The 17370-nt window shown below is 54.6% G+C and overlaps 1 protein-coding gene across 1 annotated transcript; it reads left to right on the top strand.

Annotated features, from left to right (window-relative positions):
* Positions 1-11071: 11071 nt before the first annotated feature.
* On the top strand, positions 11072-12079 carry LOC100285570 (ferredoxin-thioredoxin reductase, variable chain-like). The gene has a single exon (XM_020551890.2). The coding sequence runs from the start codon at positions 11405-11407 to the stop codon at positions 11882-11884; it is 480 nt and encodes a 159-aa protein (XP_020407479.1). The 5' UTR covers positions 11072-11404; the 3' UTR covers positions 11885-12079.
* The last annotated feature ends 5291 nt before the right edge of the window (positions 12080-17370 follow it).

Below are 17370 nucleotides of genomic sequence, written 5' to 3'. Positions count from 1 at the left end.
GAGAGTTGCCTTTAAAAGGAGGGTGACCCCCTTGAAAGGCAACCATGTCTTCGCGCTCCCCTTATGCATTGCGTCTTTCCACCTTTCGAGCCCCCGGATGGGGTACACTCGCAGTTCTTCCGCCTTGTCGTTGGAGGAATGCAACTTCGCGGAAGTCGGTACCTTTCAGCCATCGTTCGGCTTCAAGGATTTTCATCAGCCAGCCCGGCCGCATCCCCTCGCCGGTGGTCACCCAAGACGGTGACCACCAGTTCGATGGTGGGGAGAAGCGAGCTGGGCTGCGATCTTGGTCCCGCCCTCAGCTTCAAGGATCTTCATCATCCTGGCTGGGGCGGAGGCCGGGCTGAGCCGGAGCTCTACCTCCCGCGCGGGTTCGTGGGTCACCTTCTCCCTCAGTATTCAAGGGAGAGGGCGCTCACCGGTCTAGCGGGAGGGTCGGACTTCGACAACGCGGGGCTGGTCGACAGCGAGCGTCGTCAGCTTCAGCGCGTTGGGCTCGCTGGCTCTGGCTCGGCTCCCGGTGCCCCTCCCGCCGCAAGAGCGGTTGTCGCGCCGCGCGCACCGGAGGACCGCCCAAGACGTCGCGCGCTGCTAGGGCGGCGTTCGTGTTCTGGGGCTGTCCTGCCTTTGCCCCGGTACGGCACCTCTGCACGGAGGTCGGTGCTCCGCTCGTCCGGGAGGATCCGAGTGGGGATCTGTCGGTGGGCAGATGGCTTCCGTCGTCGGCGCTGAGGTGGTGGCGGTTGAAGAAGTCCTCGTCGCCGACGGGATCATCGCCACCATCCGCGCTCCGGGCCTCCGGCTGTTTGGCTTTGATAGCTTGTCCTCGCCCCTCGAGTGGGGACATAGGCGAGGGCATTGCTGCAGTGGCGTTTGCCCTGAGGCCATCGCCGCTGCAGTTTGGCCACCCGGAGCGGAGGTCGTTGTCGCTGCTGCCGGAGCGGGCGGCGGTGAGCCACCTGGAGCCTTGTTGCCCCGCGGGCCCTCCAATGTGGGGGGTTGTTCGTACCCGCGGAGGTGGAACCGGAGTTCCGTTTGTAATGGCACCTTGAGTGCCGGTGTCTTGTTCATTGTGGCTGTCGGGGCCTGAACATGAATGCATTTTTGGCACAGAGCCGTGTTTTTTTCCTCATTTCGAGCACCAGGACTCGCCTGTCGGCTAACTGAACCGCTTAACCAAGTGTGAGTTGCCTCGTGCGAAGGTGATGAGTGAGGTATCCGTATCCTGGAGGCGTAGGAGTCCCTCGGCTCGGTCGGCCTTGCCGCCCGAGGCTTCTCTTGCTTAGTCAAAGGAACCCTCGGCCGCTCTTCGATGAGCCAAAGTCGAAGGCAGCGGTGTCAGTGTGGACAGAGGCAGAGTTGGCTCGAAAAGAAAACTTCGTTGGCCGGAGCCTGGCCGGGCCGTCCACTGGCGGGACCAGCGCCGGAGTCGAGTTTCCGAGGCCATGAGCCGGGCCGATGTCCTCGGGGGACAGCTGGCTGAGGCTTCGGGTTGGCCGGCCGAGCCATCTGCTCGGGCCGGGTTCCTGGAGAAGACCCTGGCGGCGATGGCCCGGGCGCGGTGCTGACGTCGTCCTTCGGAGCCGAGATCCTCTGACCGCGTTGCCGTCTGAGGCTCGGTCGGACTTCGCCGAAGGTGTAGTTGACGCCGAGGGTGCTGCTGCTCCCCCTTCGTCAAGGTACGAGCCTGCAGGATCGGTTTATCTTGTAGTGTGCGTATGTTTTCTGCGGCCGCCGAGGCCAAAACATACTGTCGTCGTGTTGTAAAGTTGTGTTTCTTTTCCTCTTGTTTCGAGTATCTGGACTTATTTGTTGGTAACAGAATTGTTTGTCCGAGCGAGAGTTACTTTTCACGGAAGGTGATGAGTGAGGTATCCGTATCCCGGAGGCGTAGGAGTCTCTCGGCTCGGTCGGCCTTGCCACTTACGTGTACTCTTACTCGTCCGTAGGATTCTGCTATCGATATAGTCGAGAAGGCCTGAAAAATCGTTTCGACAGAAGAGTTTTCGAGCGTGAAGACTTGTTCGGTCCGCGGAATCACTTATCCGAGTGTGAGTTACTTATCGCAGAAGGTGATGAGTGAGGTATCCGTATCCCGGAGGCGTAGGAGTCCCTCGGCTTGGTCAGCCTTGGTTGCTTACGTGTACTCCGTCGTTTTCAGGATCCCACTTTCGAAGTAGTCGAAAAGCACGAAAGACGTTCTGGCAGAAAAGATCTTTTCCGAGGAAAATTTTGACGCGGAGGGGGTTTCCCCCTTCTAGCCCCCAAGGGAGGGTCGGGCTTTGCCGAGGCAAGGCTGAACCTTCCTTGATGGTTAGACTTTGTGTGTGAACGAGGTGTACAAACGACTTGAAAGCATCTTAAGGGTAGAAGCGACGTAGCTGTCGGATGTTCCAAGCGTTGCTGTAGACCTCGCCTTGACCGTTGGCCAGCTTGTACGTCCCGGGCTTCAGAACCTTGGCGATGACGAACGGCCCTTCCCAGGGAGGCGTGAGCTTGTGCCGCCCTCGGGCGTCTTGTCGCAGCCGAAGCACCAAGTCGCCCACCCAGAGGTCTCGGGACCGAACCCCTCGGGCGTGGTAGCGTCGCAAGGACTACTGATACCGCGCCGAGTGTAGTAAGGCCATGTCCCGAGCCTCTTCTAGCTGGTCCAGTGAGTCTTCTCGGTTAGCTCGATTGCTTTGGTCGTCGTAGGCCCTCGCCCTCGGGGAACCGTATTCTAAGTCTGTGGGCAAGATGGCCTCGGCCCCATAGACTAGAAAGAACGGTGTGAAGCCCGTGGCTCGGCTTGGCGTTGTCCTTAGACTCTAGACCACCGAGGGGAGCTCCTTCATCCATCGTTTGTCGAACTTGTTGAGGTCGTTGTAGATCCGTGGCTTGAGTCCTTGCAGAATCATGTCGTTGGCATGCTCTACTTGCCCATTCGTCATGCGGTGGGCCACGACGGCCCAGTCCACCCGGATGTGGTGATCCTCGTAGAAGTCCAGGAACTTTCTGCCGGTGAACTGGGTGCCATTGTCGGTGATGATGGAGTTCGGGACCCCGAAACGATGGATGATGTTGGTGAAGAATGCCACCGCCTGTTCGGACCTGATGCTGCTCAGGTGCCGGACCTCGATCCACTTAGAGAATTTATCGATGGTGACCAGGAGGTGCGTATAGCCCCTAGGTGCCTTCTGCAAGGGGCCGACGAGGTCTAGACCCCATACAGCAAACGGCCAGGTGATGGGTATCGTCTGCAGAGCCTGAGCGGGCAGGTGGGTCTGTCTTGCGTAGAATTGACACCCTTGGCAGGTGCGGACAATTCTAGTGGCGTCGGCCACCGCGGTTGGCCAGTAGAAACCTTGTCGGAAGGCGTTTCCAACAAGGGCTCGGGGCGCTGCGTGATGGCCGCAAGCCCCCGAGTGTATTTCTTGTAAGAGCTCCTGGCCTTCGGCGATGGATATGCATCGCTGGAGGATGCCTGAGGGGCTACGGTGGTAGAGCTCCTTCTCGTCCCCCAGCAAGACGAACGACTTGGCGCGCCGCGCTAGTCGCCGAGCCTCGGCTCGGTCGAGGGGCAGCTCTCCTCGGTGGAGATATTGCAGGTACGAGGTCTACCAGTTTCGATTAGGCGTGACCCCGCTCCGCTCTTCCTCGACGCGCAGTGCCTCACCCTCGGGGGCCGAGGGTGCCTCGGGCTGAGCCGAGGGTGCCTCGGGCTAAGCCAAGGGTTCCTCGGGCTGGGCCGAGGCCTTCTCGGGCTCGGGCGTGTCGTCGGTCTTGATTGAGGGCTGATGTAGGTCTCGGGAGAAGACGTCCGGGGGAACCGTTGTTCGCCCCGAGGCTATCTTAGTCAGCTCGTCTGCAGTCTCGTTGTATCGTCGGGCGATGCGGTTGAGCTCGAGCCCATAGAACTTGTCCTCCAGGCGCCGAACCTCATCGCAGTAGGCTTCCATCTTCGGGTCGCGGCAGTGGGAGTTCTTCATGACTTGGTCAATGACGAGCTGTGAGTCACCGCGAGCGTCGAGGCATCGGACCCCTAGCTCGATGGCGATGTGCAACCCGTTGACTAGAGCCTCGTACTCGGCCACATTGTTGGACGTTGGGAAATGGAGGCGCAGCACGTAGCGTAGGTGCTTCCCGAGGGGCGAGATGAAGAGCAGGCCCACGCCTGCCCCTGTCTTCATCAGCGACCCGTCGAAAAACATGGTCCAGAGTTCCGGTTGGATCGGAGCTGTTGGGAGCTGGGTGTCGACCCATTCAGCCACAAAGTCCGCCAAGACTTGGGACTTGATGGCCTTCCGAGGGGCGAACGAGATTGTCTCACCCATGATTTCCACCGCCCACTTTGCAATCCTACCCGAGGCCTCTCGGCACTGGATGATCTCCCCCAGGGGGAAGGATGACACCACAGTCACCAGATGAGACTCGAAGTAGTGTCGCAACTTCCACCGCGTCAGGATCACCACGTACAACAGCTTCTGAATTTGTGGGTAGCGGATCTTGGTCTCGAACAGTACCTCACTGATGAAGTAGACCGGCCTCTGGACGGGCAATGCATGCCCCTCTTCTCGTCTCTCAACCACGATCGTGGCGCTGACCACCTGAGTGGTAGCGGCGACGTAGATCAAGAGGGCTTCTCCGGCAGCGGGGGGCACCAGGATGGGCGCGTTCGTGAGGAGCGCCTTCAGGTTCCCAAGGGCTTCCTCGGCCTCAGGGGTCCAAGTGAAGCACTCGGCCTTCCTTAAGAGGCGGTACAGGGGTAGGCCTCTTTCGCCGAGGCGCGAGATGAAGCGGCTCAGAGCCGCAAGGCATCCCATGACCCTCTGTACGCCTTTCAAGTCCTTGATGGGCCCCATGTTGGTGATGGCCGCGATTTTCTCCGTGTTGGCCTCGATGCCCCGTTTGGAGACGATGAACCCCAAGAGCATGCCTCGGGGGACCCCGAAGACACACTTCTCGGGGTTGAGTTTTACGCCTTTCGCCTTGAGACACCAGAATGTCGCTTCAAGGTCGGAAAGGAGGTCGGAGGCTTTCCTCGTCTTGACTACGATGTCATCGACGTAAGCCTCGACCGTTCGACCAATGTGTTCGCCGAACACGTGGTTCATGCACCTTTGGTACGTCGCACCCGCATTCCTCAGACCAAATGGCATGGTAACATAGCAGTACATGCCGAAAGGTGTGATGAAAGAAGTCGTGAGCTGGTCGGACTCTTTCATCCTGATTTGGTGATACCCTGAGTAGGCATCGAGGAAAGACAGGGTTTCGCACCCAGCAGTGGAATCCACGATTTGATCGATCCGAGGCAGAGGGTAGGGAACCTTCGGACATGCTTTTGTTTAGACCAGTGTAGTCTACACACATCCGCCATTTCCCTCCTTTCTTTCTCATAAGCACAGGGTTGGCAAGCCATTCGGGATGGAATACCTCTTTGATGAACCCTGCCGCCATTAGCTTGTGGATCTCCTCGCCTATGGCTCTGCGCTTTTCTTTGTTGAATCGGCGCATAGGCTGCTTCGCGGGTCGGGCTCCAGCTCGAATATCCAGCGAGTGCTCGGCGACATCCCTCGGTATGCCGGGCATGTCCGAGGGACTCCACGCGAAAACGTCGACGTTTGCTCGGAGAAAGTCGACGAGCATTGCTTCCTATTTGGGGTCGAGCTCGGAGCCGATCCGGATCTGCTTGGAGGCGTCATTGCTGAGGTCGAGAGGGACGGACTTAACCGTCTCCGCTGGCTCGAAGTTGCCGGCATGGCACGTCACGTCTAGCGCCTCCTTGGAGAGGCTCTCCAGGTCGGTGATGAGGGCCTCGGATTCGGCGAGGGCCTCGACATACTCCACGCACTCCACGTCGCATTCGTACGCGTGTCAGTACGTGGGGCCGACGGTGATGACCCCGTTGGGGCCTGGCATCTTGAGCTTGAGGTAGGTGTAGTTGGGGACGGCCATGAACTTGGCGTAGCATGGCCTCCCCAACACTGCGTGGTAGGTTCCTCGGAACCCGACCACCTCGAACGTGAGGGTTTCCCTTCGGAAGTTGGAGGGAGTCCCGAAGCAGACGGGTAGATCGAGTTGTCCGCGAGGCTGGACGCGTTTCCCGGGGATGATCCCGTGGAAAGGCGCCGCGCCCGCCCGGACCGAGGACAGATCGATCCGCAGGAGCCCGAGGGTCTCGGCGTAGATGATGTTGAGGCTGCTGCCTCCGTCCATGAGGACCTTGGTGAGCCTGACGCTGCCGATGACGGGGTCGACAACGAGCGGGTATTTCCCCGGGCTCGGCACACGGTCGGGGTGGTCGCCCTGGTCGAAGGTGATGGGCTTGTCGGACCAGTCTAGGTAGACTGGCGCCGCCACCTTTACCGAGCAAACCTCCCGACGCTCTTGCTTGCGGTGCCGAGCCGGGGCGTTCGCCACTTGCCCACCGTAGATCATGAAGCAGTCGTGGACCTCGGGGAACTCCTCTGCCTTGTGATCCTCCCTTTTGTCGTTGTTGTGGGCCCTGTCACCTTCCGCAGGTGGCCCGGCCTTGTGAAAGTGGCGTCGAAGCATGGCGCACTCCTCAAGGGTGTGCTTGATGGGCCCCTGATGATAGGGGCACGACTCCTTGAGCACCTTGTCGAAGAGATTAGCGCCTCCGGGAGGTTTCCGAGGGTTCTTGTACTCAGCGGCGGCGACAAGGTCCGCGTCGGCGGCGTCACGTTTCGCTTGCGACTTCTTCTTGCCCTTCTTCTTGGTGCCGCGCTGAGTGGATGCCTCGGGGACATCTTCCGGCTGGCGGCCCTGGGGCTGCTTGTCCTTTCGGAAGATGGCCTCAACCGCCTCCTGGCTAGAGGCGAACTTGGTGGCGATGTCCATCAGCTCGCTCGCCCTGGTGGGGGTCTTGCGACTCAGCTTGCTCACCAGGTCGCGGCAGGTGGTGCCGGCGAGGAACGCACCGATGACATCCGAGTCGGTGACGTTGGGCAGCTCGATGCGCTGCTTCGAGAATCACTGGATGTAGTCCCAGAGAGACTCTCCCGGTTGCTGGCGGCAGCTTCGGAGATCCCAGGAGTTCCCAGGGCGCACGTACGTGCCCTGGAAGTTGTCGGCGAAGGCTTGGACCAGGTCGTCCCAGTTGGAAATCTGCCCCGGAGGCAAATGCTCCAGCCAGGCTCGAGCGGTGTCGGAGAGGAACAAGGGGAGGTTGCGGATGATGAGGTTGTCATCGTCCGTTCCACCCAGGTGGCAGGCCAGCCGGTAGTCCGCGAGCCACAGTTCCGGCCTCATCTCCCCCGAGTACTTGTGATAGTAGTCGGGGTTCGGAACCGGGTCGGGAACGACGCCCATCGTATGGCCCGGCTGAAAGCCTGCGGGCCGGGTGGTTCGGGCGAGGGACTCCGATCCTCCCCGCTGTCGTAGCGTCCCCCACGCGTGGGGTGGTAGCCTCGGCGCACCTTCTCGTCGAGGTGGGCTCGACGGTTGCGGTGATGGTGCTCGTTGCCGAGGCGACCCGGGGCCGCAGGCGCTGTGTTGCGCGTGCGCCCGGTGTGGACCGAGGCTTCTCGCATGAATCGGGAAGTCGCGGCGCGATGCTCCGAGGGGTACCCCTGCCTTCGGGAGGCAGAGCTTTCGGCCCGTTGGACCGCGGCATCCTCCAGGAGATTCTTGAGCTCTCCCTGGATACGGCGCCCCTCGGTGGTTGATGGCTCCGGCATCGCGCGGAGAAGTATTGCCGCTGCAGCCAGGTTCTGGTCGACCCCACTGGAAGCTGGTGGCGGCCTTGCCCTGACATCGTCGGTGATGCGGTGCTGGATGCCCTGGGGTAGATGACGCGCTTCTCCGGCCGGAGGTTGGCCTGCCCATTCCTGCCCGATGTCCCGACGGAACGGCTCAAGTGTTCCTGCTCTCTCGTCGAGCCTGGCCTGCATCTCGTGGATTTGCTCGAGCTATGAGTCATGACCCCCCGCAGGGACTGGGACCACAGCTAGCTCCCGAAGGATGTCAACGTGAGGCGTAGGCCTAGGGGGATCACCGTTTTCCGGTATACCAAGATGGTTGCCTTTGCCGGGTCCCCCTAGATCGATGTGGAAACATTCACGACTTGGGCCGCAGTCCTCGTCGCCGAAGCTGCGGCTACCGTCGGAACAATCGGAAAGGCAGTAGTCGCATGCGGTCATGAAGTCCCGCATGGCACTAGGGTTACCAAGTCCGGAGAAATCCCAACAAAAGTCGGGCTCGTCATCTTCCTCGGAACCCGAGGGCCCGTAGGTAGAGATGGCTGTCAGCCGGTCTCAGGTTGACCGCATACCGCACCCCTGAGGGTTTGGACACGCCTCTATGAAAGCGTCCACCGAAGCGAAGTCGCTTGGTGGGTCGAGGTTGAATCCAAAAGGCACGAGATGGGAATCGGTCGGTACCTCTTGGTCGACGGGCGGTGACGAAGTCACGTCAGGGGCAGACTGCACCGTCGTCTCAGGTACGAGGGTGACGCCCAGCAAGTCCTCTGCGAGCGTGCTGGCGTCATCCGTCCGCTTGGAGTTGGCGTGTTGCGGGGAAACGGCGCTCGTCTTCGTCTCAGACGCGAGGTCGATGCCCGACGTGTCCCCCGTTGGGGCGCCGGTGCCGTCGACTTGCTCGACAGCCGACGAGGTGTCGCCTCCTGCTTGGCCTTGTTGCCTCGCCTCCTCCTCCGTCGGCGGGGGAGGCGACGGGACAAACCCAAATGTTGTTCTTCCGCCACGTGGGGAAGACGTCGTCGATTCCGCCGCCGGTGGGCGGGTTGTCGGCCGCCATTGTCGCTGTCGCGCGGCGGGGGAAGGAGTATCATGTCGTAGCCGCCGTCGAGGGACATGAACTCAAGACTCCTGAAACGGAGCACCGTCCCGGGCTGGAAAGGTTGCTGGAGACTACCCATCTGGAGCTTGGCGGGAAGCTGTTCGTCAACACGCAGTAGCCCCCTACCTGGCGCGCCAACTGTCGGCGTTTCGACCCCGGGGGGTCCCTGGACCGACGAGTAAATTGTCGCCGCGTGCCCCAGCCTAGATGGGTCGGCGCGAGACGGAGCGCGAAGGGGGGAAAACCAGAGGGAGACAGGCGTAAAGGGGAAACCCGCGGCCTTTGTGTTTGTCCCGCGCCCAGGTCGGGTGCGCTTGCAGTAGGGGGTTACAAGCGTCCGCGTGGGAGGGAGCGAGAGGCCTGCGCGCGCTGTCCCGTCCTCCCCGCGCGGCCAACCCTCCCGTACGAGTGTCCTGGGCCTTCCTTTTATAGGCGTAAGGAGAGGGCCCAGGTGTACAATAGGAGATGTAGCAGTGTGCTAACGTGTCTAGCAGAGAGGAGCTAGTGCCCTAAGTACATGCCATCGTGGCAGCCGGTGAGGTTTTGGCACCCTGTTCATGAGATGTCGTGGCCGTCGGAGGAGCGCTGGAGCCTGGTGGAAGGACAGCTGTCGGGGCTGTCGAGTCCTTGCTGACGTCTCCTTGCTTCAGAAAGGGCCGAGAGCCACCGTCGTCATAGAGCACGTGGGGCGCCATCATTACTTGTTTACCGGGGCGAGCCAGATGGGACGCCGGTCTTGTTCCCCGTAGCTTGAGCTAGCTAGGGGTAGGGTAATGATGCCCCCCCCCGTGACGTGGTCGGTCCGAGCCCTGGGTCGGGCGAGGCGGAGGCTCCTCCGAGGTCGAGGTCGAGTCTGTCTTTCGTGGTCGAGGTCGAGTCCGAGCCCCGGGTCGGGCGAGGCGGAGACCGTCGGCTGAGGCCAGGGCTGAGTCCGAGCCCTGGGGTCGGGCAAGGCGGAGTTCGTCGTCTTCGGGGGCTGAGCCCGAGTCCGAGCCCTAGGGTCGGGCGAGGCGGAGTTCGTCGTCTTCCGGGGGCCGAGGCCGAGTCCGAGCCCTGGGGTCGGGCGAGGCGGAGTTCGTCGTCTTTCGGGGCCGAGGCCGAGTCCGAGCCCTGGGGTCGGGCGAGGCAGAGCTTCCTATGGCGCCCGAGGCCTGACTTGGCTGCTGTCAGCCTCACTCTGTCGAGTGGCACAACAGTCGGAGCGGCGCAGGCGGCGCTGTCCTCTCGTCAGGCGGTCAGTGGAGCGGCGAAGTGACTGCGGTCACTTCGGCTCTGTCGACTGGAGGGCGCGCGTCAGGATAAGGTGTCAGGCCATCCTCGCATTAAATGCTTCTGCGGTGCGGTCGGTCGGTGTGGCAATCTGGCCAAGGTTGCTTGTTGGCGAAGACTGGGCCTCGGGCGAGACGTGAATCCTCCGGGGTCGGCTGCCCTTGCCCGAGGCTGGGCTCGGGTGAGGCGAGATCGTGTCCCTTGAGTGGACCGAGCCTTGACTTAATCGCACCCATCAGGCCTTTGCAGCTTTGTGCTGATGGGGTTACCAGCTGAGATTAGGAGTCTTGGGGGTACCCCTAATTATGGTCCCCGACATCTGCATTGTCGTCCCTTCGTCTCCGAACCACCGTCAGCGTTTTGATAACCTGCACGGGTGCCGGCGAATCAGGTTTCTGGGAAGTGCTTCGCGCACGTCCGCTCGGGTTCCTCTAAAAAATCGTAGAAATCACTGTGAATAAATCTGCAGTTTCAGTTTGTTGCAATGACGGTCTTATGGTTAGATCCGCTGTCGATTGTTATTTTATGCGTTAATCTTATTGAGTTAGTTTAGATCTGTTCTTGTTGAGGTAGTAGATCTGGATTTTTTTCGTTTTATACTGCATTATCAAATTAATTTTAGATCCTGTTAATATTTCCAACAATTTGGATCAGTGTCCGGAGGTCTTTTCTGAGGTGCAATGGCCACCCTAGCCCTCGGCAATGGCACTGATGGTTGGTAGTTGCTGAATACTGGTACGGTACCTCAATGCCTGTTTCCATTCAGCTCTGGGACGTTCACCGTTTGATGTGCTGTACGGACATCCGCCATGTCACTTTGGGACGTTCACCGGTTTCCAGATTGGGACAAGCTGGTTTTGCATTGCATGGAGATGGGAATGTCAGTTAGGAGAGGCTGAGGACCGAAGAGTGCTGACTGGCGTCGGTGGCGTGGTCTAAATCCTGAACCCCAATCTTCTCTTATATGCTTCTTCTTCATCCTCTGGCTACCGAAACTTGTTTGGTTATCCTCGGATTCTCGCTGAGCATCGTGACACATGGCGAGCAGAGCAACCACAGCCAGGGGTGCGCTCCCGCCTTATCCACTTCTTTGGTTTTCGCGCTAGATGCTCTGCAAACTCGCCAAACCCTCAGCGTTTCCCGGGGCCCAGACGAACAGAGGCAAACCGAGGCATCCATCACCTCGGCAGAACGCCAGAACCCATACGCAACTCGCAGTCGCAGCGACCGTCCGCTCGCTCCCGCCTTTCGTTTGCCCCGCCGCCTCTATCCTTTCCTCGACTCCTCCGCATCCACCACCTGTTCGACCCAGCACCGGAGAGTCCCCACCCACCCAATGGCGACCGCCACCGCGGCCGTAGCGCCGCCGTCCACCTCCACCTCCTCGGTCCTCCTGCGCCGCCGGCTCCCTTCCCCGGCGCCCGCGTCCGCGTCCGCCGCCTTCCCCCGGCTCCCCGGCCCGCCCCCGCCCCCGCCGCGCCGCGCGCGCCTGCTCCTCCTCCAGGTCGCGCTCACCAGCGAGGTGGCCTCGGACGACGTGGCGGCCGAGGAGGCCGCGGCCGCGCCCAAGATCGGCAGGCGGGTGCGCGTCACGGCGCCGCTCCGCGTCCACCACGTCATCAAGGCGCCCGACCTGGACGTCCAGGGCATGGAGGGCGTCGTCAAGCAGTACGTCGGCGTGTGGAAGGGCAAGCGCGTCACCGCCAACCTGCCCTTCAAGGTCGAGGTCCAGCTCGCCGTCGAGGGCCAGCCCAAGCCCGTCCGGTTCTTCGTCCACCTCCGTGAGGACGAGTTCGAGTTCGTCGATGGGGAGTGATGTGACGGGCGTCAGTCAGAGCGCGTCCGAGTTAACCGTTCTTATAGATTATAGAATAATCATGGCCGCGGCGGTCGCTTGTGTCTTGTGTATATTGTTCCGGCGGGGTAGTAAGCTTGGGAGTGGCAAATGTTTCAGCTGTTGGGAATTGTTCGGAGTTATAATAGTGATCATTTTGCCGCTGTTTGTCGACTATGCTCCGTGGATTGCTGCTGTTTAGAAACCCTTCCATTGCGCCTTTTCTAAATCCTCCGAACAACCAGCATCACCTTAGCATGTGCTCAATCGAAATTATGGGCCCCTAAGGTCAAAGTGTGCAGGTGTAGTTTTGTATTTACATTGGACAGGCAGATGCACATTACATTCAGTATTTTGTCCTACATTAGATCAGCTCCAACCGAGGGAATGGATTTTTAGCTGTTTAAGCCTCTTGTGCGGGCAAAAAAAAAACATCCTCCTAACTTAAGGGTCAGGGGGAGGCAGGAGGCAGGGTTACTTTGTGTGTGATGAGGGATGAGAGAGAGAAAGAATGATCTAAATAATATTGATCATATGATTTGAGTGGGTAAGAGAGAAGGGATCTCTAGCGATTTGAATAATTGGTTTTGAGGGAGTGTTATGTGTGAGTGTAATTTGTTTAACGAAGGTTATGGGTGTGGAGGTGGTTTCGTTAGAATTTGCAAAGTTAAAACTGGTGGATTATAAAAGGAGTATAGATTAATGTCTATTTTTATATGTTTTATATATTGGCCATTGTTTTACACAGTGGGATATAATAGTATTATAGTACTTTACGTTGACACTATAACATAGTTGTAGTCAAGGGCAGAATTAGGCTCATAGCCACATGGACCATGGCCTAGGGTTAGGGATGACAATCAGGTGGATATGACACAAGTGTATGGTTCACGAATCTATACCTGTTAGAGATGACAACGGGATCGAAAGGACATAAGTGTATGGTTCGTGAATCTATACCCGCGAAACAAAAACTCAATCATTACTATACACATACTAGTTAGGTACTCGTGCGTTGCAACGACATGCAAAATATTCAACAGAATATTAGTACTCGTGCGTTGCAACGACATGCAAAATATTCAACAGAATATTACTGCACAACAATTATATAAAACGAACACCATATATATTATCGCCCTTAATGTCTCACAAATCCTTTGGCAACAACCAATATAGAACTAAACTGATACAAATCAAATTATACTTTAATGTAAATTTTAGTAAAAAACAAAGTATAAGAAATAAATACATTATTCGTTGGTCGTTGCCAATACACATTAAAAATCATGTAAAAAAGGATTACAATAACAAGTGGGAGTAAAAAAAATCTGAATCTCTGTTTCTTATCCTAAAGAATAAACTATTATGGGTCGATTTGACCGAAAACCGCAGCTTTGAGACATGACCACTCAATAACCTGTCTCTATATATCTAGATACATAAAATTAAGAACCAAACCACAAGGATTTCAGAACCACACAACAATGTCTGAAGAGGCCATTTTGTTTTAATAATTGAATATAGACAAGTGCATGGTCACAAAAAATGAAGAGAAAATAATATCTTTGTACAACTCTTTGTTGAAGCACACCCTAGGACTTGCTTTGAACATCTTTCAAACTTTGTGGGACTTGCTGAATGTTCTCAGCTGCAGTTCCAGTTCCAGCTATGCTTACAGACCCCACAGGCAAGCACTCAATTTGCACAGGTTGCAATTCATTCACTGGTGCCGATGGTCCAGCTTGTGTACCACGTCCTCTCGAATAACATACAATGCAGAGCTTAACTGGACAGGTGATGGATTGGTTGTATTGTATCAACCTGAAAACCGAAAATCTTGAACCCACTGCCATCTCTCTAGTCTTCTTCAAATCAAATGGAGCAACAGTTGCATGAGGCCTGATCACTCGTGGCTGTTCAACCAATTTGATGGGTTTTGCCCAGTCTTATGTAGGAACCTTTTCGGCTTCTACCAGTGATTTGGCTCATACATACATAAAGACGCTCTTGGACAATATCCTAGAAGTTATGCAGAGTTACGTGATTCCATTCCAAATGTTATTGAAGACTGGAGGACTCATTTTCATGCATGCACAGATGTGCTTATGTTGTTTTTTTTGTCAGATAGCTACCTTCCTGTATGTATCAATAACTCAACGATGTGTATAATAATTGATGAAGTGTAATTTCTGTCTGACATAGAGCTATCTGATTTCAGTTCTCGTACTCGCCTCTTGATTCTAGAAACTTTTTTTTTGTTTGTTTGTGATTTTCTGGTTCTCCAGTTGATATTTGGGCTGCTAAAAGATTTGGCTCATCATCACATTCCTCATAACGAATTTGACCATTAAATTTTGTATATAATAGGAGTAGAATAGAAAGAATATGTATGGATTTTTTTTCTTCAGAATTTTATTTATTGTAAACTTTATTATTAGTTCATATGCATCTTATATACGCCAAAGACACTTGTGCGAGTTGGATATGTCCTCGCCGTTGTAAAGCAATATCCATGAGCGAACAAACAGTGATGAAAACGCGAGACGACGGCCCAAACAGATACCCAACCTGTAGTGTTGTTATCTGCGGCTTCGTCGTCGCCACGACTAGCACCGGCCGGCGGCATCAACTGCTAGCGCACACACGAAGCCTCCGTCAGAGAAGATGATGCCCGCCCGCCCATCAGGCCAACGGACAGCGGCTGCGGTATCTTGTGCGCGTGCCATGGAGGGGAGGGAGGCTGTGCTTCCCCCGTTCGTGGAAGCGACGACGGCGTGCCGCAACAACCCGCACTGATTACGGCGTCGTGGTCAATCTCTCCGTTCTCCTCTTCATTGTGTGTGTGTGTTTTAGGGTTCATTAATCTGTCTATTCGTGTGGCAAGGTTGCAATGAACATTGAGTAGGACACTTTACGTTGAGAGAGATATTGAAAGCAGTGCGGTGTGCAGAGAGAGAGAGAGAGAGAGAGAGAGAGTTGATGAGGGGCGCAGGCCAGCCTTTTTCGCTCCTCGCTGGCCGTTGATCCGTAAAGAAAAACAGCACGCCTCCCCCTTCCCTCCTTTCTGCTTCGCGTTTTCAGTTTTGACCCTTTGACGAAACAAAACACAAAAGCTCTCCAGTTTTTTTTTTAATCTGGGTGGCAGGGAGTAGCCGCTGGGGAACTGAGAGTCAATTTGGGTAGTATTTCGCAGCCTGATTGGATCTGGATGACGACGCGACGAGCTGATCACGTGAAGGCCAGGCCGATCCGTCCGAACTCCCGAATTTTTTGTATTTTGACCATTTTTCGGAAAAAAGAACACGTTTGGACCCTAAAAAATTTTAATAGCATTTTTGGACCCTTTGCTCGGCGCCATAGCCTATGGCGCCGAGGTACGTGATGCGTCGGCACAACCCGGACGCCGTGGCGTCGACGTGGAACCGAGCTCGGCGCCACAGATCTTGGCGCCGAGCTTGGTTGTGTTATTACAATATTTGTTGCAGACATGAGCACAAAGCCCATCTAGCCCATTTGGTAGAGCACAAGGCTTCTAACCATGTGGTCGTGGGTTCAAGCCCCATAGTTTGCATTTTTATTTGTTTTTTTGTTTATGTCGTTGGTGTGTCCGCTCAAATTTATTTCTCGCCTAGATTTTTTTTTATCTTTGTTTTGTCACTGAAGTCAGTTCAGCTTATATAATTTACCTATACTTACACTGAAGTTTTGCTAAAAATTTCTAGCCATCTGTCCCTTCCAAGGTGTAAGGATTACTGCTACATTGAACAACATTTGAACTCTGAAAACAGAGAGAAATACAAAGACCAAAACATACTGAGAAAATAAAAAAAAGATTGTTATTACCTGAGAATGCATTGCAACAGCACGACCAACGCCAACTCCAATAGTCGTCCTTTGTCCTACATTCGACAAAACAAGGAAATTATGTACCATATCACCACTGGTTTTTCTCGCAGCAAGACACTAAGCAGTACAGGGAATCATCAGTCACAAAAATAATTAGGCCACCATAACTCGACAACATTGCATCACAAAATAAATCTAGTTTTTCGATTACCTGCTTTCTCTGATGAATACATGCTCCAGCTGTGAAATGCCCCTATCTTAAAAAAACTCGACCTGTAAGGCATTATATTAAGAATAAGATCTGCAAAAGCCCCAAGACAAAAAAAATATACCTAATGAATTATTTTAAAAAAATGAGTAGTGGCTAGATAAAAAAATCTAGGTGAGAAATAAATTTGAACCGACACACCAGCGACATAAACAAAAAAAAGCAAATAAAAATGCAAATAGTGGGGTTTGAACCCATGATCACAAGGTTAGAAGCCTTGTGCTCCACCAAGTGGGCTAGATAGGCTTTGTGCTCATGTCTGCAACAAATATGTTAATAACACAACCGAGCTCGGCGCCAAGATCTGCCACGCGTCTGGGTTGTGCCAACGCAACACGACCTCGGCGTCATAGCCTATGGCGCCGAGCTGTGTTACTTCGACGCCATAGGCTATGGCGCCGAGCAAAGGGTCCAAAAATGACATTAAAATTTTTTAAGATCTAAACGTGAATTTTTTTCCGAAAAATGGCTAAAATACAAAAAATTCAGTCCGAACTCCTCCCCCGTATCTTGTGGACGGATAAACCAACGTATACGTAGGGATGAAAACGGTTTCGGAATTTTTCGGAATTCCGGAAACCGATTTCGAAATTTTTCGATCGGATTCATCGGTAATGGTATTTTTCGAAAACGGAATCGGTTTTCGGAATTTTCTATCGGAATCGGTATCGGAATCGGCGTGGTGTTTTACCGACCGTTTCCATCGGTTACCGGTTTTTGTCGGAAATTACCGGATTTATGTCTCGGAAATTTCCGGAATTGTGTCTCGGAATTTTTTCGGAATTTTTTTCGGAATTTTCCAGCATGTGATTTTTTTCGCATCGCATGTACATCTCTGGATAAGGATTACTTATTTTGTATTTTTTGGACGCTTTAAGATTTTTTTGGGTTAGATGGTGTTGGAAGGCAGTTGAGATTAACGATTTGGTCTCTCGAACGAATCCACCATTTTCTATGCACATGTTATGTATTAGTAATATATAACGATAGAGAGCCGACAGTCTGTCTTTTCCACACACTAGATTTTAGGATTTTCCTGTGAGGCTGTGAAAAAACCTTTTATGTAAGGAAAAAATATTTCATGAGTAAGTATGTCATGTCAACTAAATCGAGTGGATATTGTGAATTGTGAACTTTGAATATGTTAACTTGTGATCTTTATGAACTTGTTATACTGTGAACTTGTTATATTGTGAACTTCTGATCTTTGTAAACTTTTTATATTATAAATTTGTGATCCTTGTGAACTTGTTATATCATGAATTGTGAACTTGTGGTATTTGTGATGTTTTGTCAATTTTGTTTTATTGTGAAGTTTGATATGTTTACCGATCATATTTTAGATTTCGAC

The sequence above is a fragment of the Zea mays genome, chromosome 4 (genome assembly GCF_902167145.1).
Source record: "Zea mays cultivar B73 chromosome 4, Zm-B73-REFERENCE-NAM-5.0, whole genome shotgun sequence".
Taxonomy (NCBI): Eukaryota; Viridiplantae; Streptophyta; class Magnoliopsida; order Poales; family Poaceae; genus Zea; species Zea mays.
This window is presented reverse-complemented; position numbering and strand designations above follow the sequence as displayed.